Source organism: Salminus brasiliensis, chromosome 5 (assembly GCF_030463535.1).
Source record: "Salminus brasiliensis chromosome 5, fSalBra1.hap2, whole genome shotgun sequence".
Lineage (NCBI taxonomy): Eukaryota > Metazoa > Chordata > Actinopteri > Characiformes > Bryconidae > Salminus > Salminus brasiliensis.
This window is the reverse complement of record NC_132882.1, coordinates 17,348,578-17,355,575: the sequence shown is the minus strand read 5'-3', so window position 1 is coordinate 17,355,575 and position 6,998 is coordinate 17,348,578. Positions and strand designations below refer to the sequence as shown.

General features: G+C 39.5%; 1 protein-coding gene across 1 annotated transcript; it reads left to right on the top strand.

Moving 5' to 3' along the window:
• The first annotated feature begins 626 nt into the window (after positions 1-626).
• hccsb (holocytochrome c synthase b) lies at positions 627-5,975 on the top strand. Its single transcript, XM_072678786.1, has 7 exons — positions 627-699; positions 2,532-2,666; positions 2,939-3,090; positions 3,181-3,329; positions 4,157-4,276; positions 4,504-4,590; positions 4,709-5,975. The coding sequence occupies exons 2-7, from the start codon at positions 2,546-2,548 to the stop codon at positions 4,905-4,907; spliced, it is 828 nt and encodes a 275-aa protein (XP_072534887.1). The 5' UTR covers positions 627-699; positions 2,532-2,545; the 3' UTR covers positions 4,908-5,975.
• Positions 5,976-6,998: the final 1,023 nt, after the last annotated feature.

The window sequence follows — 6,998 nt, the reverse complement described above, 5'->3', positions numbered from 1 at the left end:
AAACTCTCCTGTACTGAATACAGTGATATTTATTCAACATTTGCTGCTCATTGTCTCATTAAACCAGTCTGATTACACTGTTAGTAATGACACCTGTGGCTGATCAGTGTTTATTAAGCACTAACAGTATCCTGCATATGCTTAGAAAAGCAGATTGTGATCACGATACGATAAAATATTGTCAAATTGCCCAGCTCTAGTGGACACAGTGTTTAAACACTCCAGCAGCACTGCTGTGTCTGATCCACTCTCACCACTACCATGTCAGTGTCACTGATCCACCACCCAAAAAACTACCTGCTCTTGTGGGGTCCTGCTCATGGAGAACAGGGTTAAACGAGGCTAACAAAGTATGCAGAGAAACAGATGAACTACTTTTGTACTTTTCGCGAAACGTGGCCTGTATTTCTAGGGATCCGATGGTGAGCTACTTTCTAAGGAGCACTTTGTTGTATAGTAGCCTACCAAGCATGAGAAGATCTAGACTAATTCAGAGAGCAGAGTGGTCATGGTTCACATTTCCAGTCATCATGATAGTAGGTTTGCCTCTTGCAGCGGTGAGCTGGAGACTAGTGTAGCTCACATGTAGGGGGCAGTAGTGCGGCGTGCTGCGTAGTGTTAAGTGTGAGAGAGGAAGAAGCAGAAGGGCTGCACGTTGACATTGGGGATCAGACCGCAGTGTGTGAGCGAGGGGTCGAGGTAAGACTTTCATGGATTAGTAGATGAGATGTTTGGTATTTGATACTGTTTTAATAGAAATAATTTCCCTCTTTTTAATGTTATAGTATCAGCTTGCCAAATCTGTCTTAACTTGATAGGCAAAGTTAGCCAGTTAGCTAATGTAGAGCTAATCATTATGTCACAGGATGTAGCCACTGAGGGTGGACAGATCAGTGAGTGACTGGTGGGTTAAATATTGAGTGTATGGTTATTTATCCACTGACTAAATTGTAATATTAATATGGTAGACTTTCGTGTGTTCGTTTTTGGACTTGGCTCCAAAATGTGAGCTGATCTTATATGGTGTAAGGCAGCCTCATTTAACATCTTACACAGCCCTTTAGTCTGCCAAGGTTTCTGATGATCAAGGTCTCTGATGGTGGAGGTACACCAGTCAAAGCGTTAACACCACCTTCGAAATATGCTGTTCATCTAAAGCTGCTCTCTCGACCAGACTTCTGAAGGTGTCCTGTGGTATATCTGTATACTGTATATCTGGCACCAAGACGTTAGACCAGGTTCCCTTGAGAATCCAGCACATCCCACAGATTAACTGTGTATCAGACTGATGTCAAAGAAAACTTTCCTTATCAGACCAAGTGACCTTCTATTACTCCAAGGTCCAGCTTAGGTGCCTGTGTACCAGTTGTGCGCTGAGAGAAAACCACTATTAAACACTTGTGCCATGGGAGCCCTTCTGTTGGTTTTGCCAGACTAGTCAATGAGTCTTGGGCAGCCCAACACCCGGTAGGTGCTGACAACTGTCAGCTGACCTCTGTCAGTAGTTACCCACCACAGGCTGACCAGGTGCACCACACAAGCCTCGTTGGATTGGAGATGCTCTGACCCGGTCATCTGGCCATAACAGTTTGGCCCTTGTCAAAGCTGATCAAGTCTTCACCCCTGACCGTTTCTACTGCATACGGCAGAACGTCGACTACCAGAACCAACTGTTAAATTGTAGTACTGTCTAACATGCGACCCAGACCTTGACGTGAGGCTTTGTTACATGATTGTTAATGCTGTTTGCTTCATCTAAGTGGTCTGAATGCTTTGGCTCATCTTTGTATATTAATCTGGGATGATGACATTTAGTTCAGGGGAAGACTTTATTATTATTATTATTATTATTATTATTATAAAGTTACTTTGTCCTCACAGATAAATTATGTTTAAGTGTGATTTGGTAAGATTTAGAGATATTTCTCAAACCAAAAGAACTACACATCTGGTCATCAATCCTCTGTCAGTCCGAAATAAATCCAGCAAAGCACCAAATAGTAGATAATTTTTGGGCAGATCCTGACCTGAGTCCTGCCGAAGTGCTGAATCAGACTGTCCACTGTGGATGACAGTTTGTCAAATGGTAAATTGACCATGCATTTTTAAATTCCACACAGGATTGAGCACCACTACAGGAAATGCTTGGTTGAGGTTATTGTAAATAAAGCAGGTCATTTACTATGTGAATGTTCATTAAATATGCATTAGGCACAGACCAGGCATTGCCAAATGCAGTGTGTTATATTTGTTCAGCTTGGTTGTTTGACTTGGGTCATGTTTTGGGAACCATTAATTTTTATAAATCTAGTTTTCTCAGTTATAGTTGGCCAGCAGCACAGTTTGTGTATTTTAATTAGTGAACATTCAGGCTATTTAATTAGTCACTGCAAAACATAAATGTTTCTCTGTACATAGATTTCATAGATCATAGATTTCTTTACCACTGTGATTAAGTGTAGGCTTGTTTTCAGTGTGGTCTGTTTGACCGTCTGATGTTTGTAATGTATTCCATAATCTCATCACATAAGGAGGAGGATTCAGAATGGGTGCCTCAGTGTCTACTCCTGCTTCCACTGTGAAAGCTGAGGCTGCGACAGTGCCAAGTCAGTTTGGGAACATCTCTCCTCCACAGGGCTGCCCTATGCATCAGGAAAGCAAGAAGAGTAAGTTTAAGTCTGTGGTATCCAACCCTCCTCTTGGAAAGATGCCATCCTGCAGGTTTCAATTCCAACCCAATTCTACCCCATCCTGCCAATCAAGGACTTCTGAAGGCAGTAATTAATTGGATTTGGCTGGATCCGGAGTCTGCAGGGTGATGGCTCTCAAGGAGCAGGGTTGGAGACCACTGATTTAAGCACATCTTGTGCATGTTTTTACTGATAACGAATGTTCTGTCACCTGTTGTCACACTAAACGTTGTCATCTAAACATCAAGGTTCCTATCCATCGGAGTGCCCTATGCATCAGGCTGAGTCTCCTGCTCCAACTCCTAGTGGACCAGTGCACCAAGATCGGGCTTACGAGTTTGTGGAGTGCCCAATGAAAGCTGCAAGAGCAGGCACATCTGACATTGATCCAACAAATATGGTATACAACCTATCATCAAATGACTCTGAAGCTGATATTTGTATTTGTATTTAAGTATTAATTGTCAGTCTTGTGCGTTGTCTTTTATAGATGCCGCCTCCTAACCAGCAGCCAGCCCCTGACCAGCCTTTTCCGTTACCAGTTAATAGAGAGGAATCCAAAATCCCCAGAGCCGGAACAGATAAGAACTGGGTTTATCCCTCAGAACAAATGTTCTGGAATGCCATGCTCAGAAAGGGGTAAATATGCTACATTATTGCTATGTGAAAAGAGGGCGGTCAACTGTGATTAATCACATTTTGGGTTGTTGATCACCATTAATGCCATTTGTCCTGGACAAAATAAACCTTATCCGACTGCATTTGTTGCTTAAACTGTTCCACAGATTTCCACAGGGTGAACCAAGTTTCTACTAGTCCTTACCAACATCCGTTTAGAGAAAAGCAATGGCTTCATGTTCCAACCACTGACTTTATATTAGCCCTGTGTGATATGACCTCAAATCAAGATCACGATTAATTGAGCATTTTACCTCAGTTACAAGCACACACAGCTGCTCGAGTATGGATGTATAAATAAAATCTTTGACCATATTGACATTCATAAGGGGTTTCCCTCGTCCTGTAAAATTGCTGTTTTTAAGATACAAGGTTCTTGTCACTGCAACAAATTGCAGATAATTTGGCTGGGCTTCAGTCTGAACTATCATGGCTAGTTTGAGGGGTCAGAATAGGAAATTGCCCTAATTACATGATGACAAAAATGACTAATGGTGCAGTGCTAATGCTAACACCAGTCTTCTATTGTACACTGTTGTATTTGCCTTATTCTAGAATTTGCCTTTCTGTTCCTTGATGGCATAAATAAACTTGATTTGTCTTTGGGGGGGAATAACAGGATATTTCTAGTAGCATCAAGGAGCACTACATCAGGGCAATGTGTCTTGCATTGGTTGCTGTGCAAGCAGAATAGACTGAATAAAGAATTGTCACACTGCAAAAGAAATGCCAGAAAAGATTCTAAAGTATGAATTATGGAAATAACGGCTTGTGTGTGTTTGGTGCAGGTGGCGTTGGAAAGATGAGGAACTTTCCCCAAATGACATGACTAATATCATCAAGATCCACAATCGCAACAATGATCAGGCTTGGGAGGAGATTCTGAAGTGGGAGGCACTGCATGCTGGGTGAGTAAAGCATCATATAGCTGTAAATGTTACTGTGCCAGTAGAGCTAAAGTAAAGCTAATCCTTTTACTTTTTTCCACATTAAGCTTCTTTGTTTTCTTTTCTTTTTAAATCATCTGCTGTATGTCTTGTCCTGTGATGTAAATCTGCGTTGTGACAACGGCAGTTGTAAAAAGTGCTATATAAATACATTAATACATGATTTGATTTGTATTTCTGGTTTGTAGTGAATGTCCATGCGGTCCGTCACTGAAAAGGTTTGGCGGTAAAGCAAAGGAATTTTCACCCAGGGCCAGGATACGCCATTGGATGGGGTATGAACTAGTTCCCCCCTCAAGCTATAAAAGATTCCCTCTAGTCCTCAACTGTCTTTCCCCTGAAGAGTGAGATTTTAGTTAACATTCTATTTTATTATTATTTTTTTTTTTGTAGGTATGAATTACCCTTTGACCGGCACGACTGGATAGTAGATCGTTGTGGAAAAGAAGTCCGATATGTGATTGACTACTATGAAGGAGACATTGACAAAGACTCTTATCAGTTCTCCATCTTAGATGTGCGTCCGGCTTTGGACTCTCTTGGAGCAGTATGGGATAGAGCAAAGGTGGCCTGGTGGCGCTGGACATCTTAAACCCCAATACCCCCAACCCCCCGAGACTGATGTGGTCATATTTCTGTACTAGGATGTAAATAGGAAGTCAGAGAATCTTCATATATGTGTATATAGATGCAGGTTTCTTCAGGCATACAGACTGGTGGCAGTGTGCAGTAGTGAAGCAGATTGTTGTACAGGCAGACTGCTCATTGGAGATGAAGGGGTTTGCTTTAACTCTTTGCTGGACAGGTCTGCTTGAATGTCTGTTTAATTGTGTCTGCTTTTGGAGTGTAACTTGTGCATAATGAGCTTTTTTCTGAAGCTGACGTGTATATGAATTTTCTCTTTTAGAATTATTTTTCTTTGGTTGAATTTAAGATATGATTTAAGGGAATCTTTCACCCCAAATCTGTATTTAGCAACGCTCAATTTCTTCGAATTTTACATAAACTATGCTGTACCATTTTGTTGTGGTAACTGTGTGCTGTGAGTGATGCATCCCAATTCTTATAATATAAAACTGTAATGAGTCAAGCCCTCAACAATTAAGCATCAACTCAATTATCATGTTTGGAATGCCTCACTGAGCACATACAAGGACTCTGTACCTCTTACTGCCATTCGGTTTGTGTTTTCCGATCACTACAATTTCTGTCACACTGTTGGGCTGTTTTTTCCCCCTCTCAACAGTAGATCTAGTTTGTATGGCCATTATAACATATGATAATATTCCCATTTCATATTTACCAAAATGATGAAAAAGAGACAAATGATGCAGCTCAGTGGAACGGTTCAGTGCTAATGAGGCATTACCATATAAATTCATGTTTATTTTTTGCTCTCAAGAAAAAAATTCTTTTTATTTTAAAAGCGAGGTATAAAGATATTCATCTCTCTCACAACATCTCTAATCTGCATCATTGCCAAGTTCTCTTGGTTTGATTTTAAGTGAATGGTGTGTTTGGTTTAATTTATTATCAGTGGAGTTACCATCATAACCTTTGTAAATGCTAAAATGGTGCCCATGTGAGGGTGTTGTTTTCTAGGACACTTATTTTTTTAAATTTTATTTATAAACTAAATAAACAGTTACCTGACTCTGAAGCACAGTATATTTGCAGTATATTTGCATTACAGTATAAATTCACATTGATTTTGGAAGGGTAACTTGTAGTTTAGAAAATCACTCACATTCAAAAATTCCCCTAGATGTTAATTAAAATTGCCCACAAAAATACACCTATTGATGTAATTTGCTTAGGCCACCACCAGATGGCATCATTTAATCAGAGATGTTCTTTGGTTTCAGATGAGTAGGCAGTTTGTGTTCATTCTGGACTTCCTATACTACTGCACCTCTTTTTTTCTTTTTTTTTTTGTCTTGGGTAAAAATCTTCATAATTAAATATTCATTACTTTTGTTTTACGTTTGGCCAGTGTGGCATTTAGCTCCTGAAACTCAGAAATCCAGCATTTATTATTAGAATATTTCATAAGATCAAATAGAAAAGAATGTACAATGCATAAATGTTCCTTTTTACACTTGGGGCTCCTTTACTACCAATTAGCACCAACTGCAACAGTGTGGTAGACGTCTTGGATTCTGTGCCTCCACTCTTCCTTCAGACTCTAGGACCTTGATTTCCAAATAAAATGTAAAATGTACTTGTGGAGGGTCTCCACGATTGTCTTCTGGACATCAAGTTCGCAGTAATTCCTATGGTTGTGGTTGTGTGTGCTGAACTAGACAAAGAGATACATGGTAGGTATAAATAGTAATTTACACAACCCCCATATAAAATGATAATAAAAAAATAATAATATACTATATATATTGAGCTATATATATTATTATATATAATATATATATTGAGATACTGGATTTCTAAGAACAGGGATTACTTTCTCATATGCCCACAAGTTTGTTTGTTTGTTTGTTTGTTTGTTTTTTGCAAATATAAAATTATTTAATGGTAAGTACTGTCAAAGTAGCCTTAACAAAAACTAAAAAAAGTTTAGACAGCTGAGGGTGACAACAGAAGGAAAAACCTCTTTGTAAGGTGTCAGGAAGAAAGAGTTAAATGACAATGAGCAATGACAATTTTCATTGTTATTGTGAACTGAGTT

Excerpts from the sequence above, each read along its gene's own strand:
- hccsb (XM_072678786.1), top strand. The coding sequence starts at position 2,546 with ATGGGTGCCTCAGTGTCTACTCCTGCTTCCACTGTGAAAGCTGAGGCT. Across the intron at positions 3,091-3,180 it reads ACATTGATCCAACAAATATG|ATGCCGCCTCCTAACCAGCA; the intron begins GTATACAACCTA and ends TGTCTTTTATAG. Across the intron at positions 3,330-4,156 it reads AATGCCATGCTCAGAAAGGG|GTGGCGTTGGAAAGATGAGG; the intron begins GTAAATATGCTA and ends TGTTTGGTGCAG.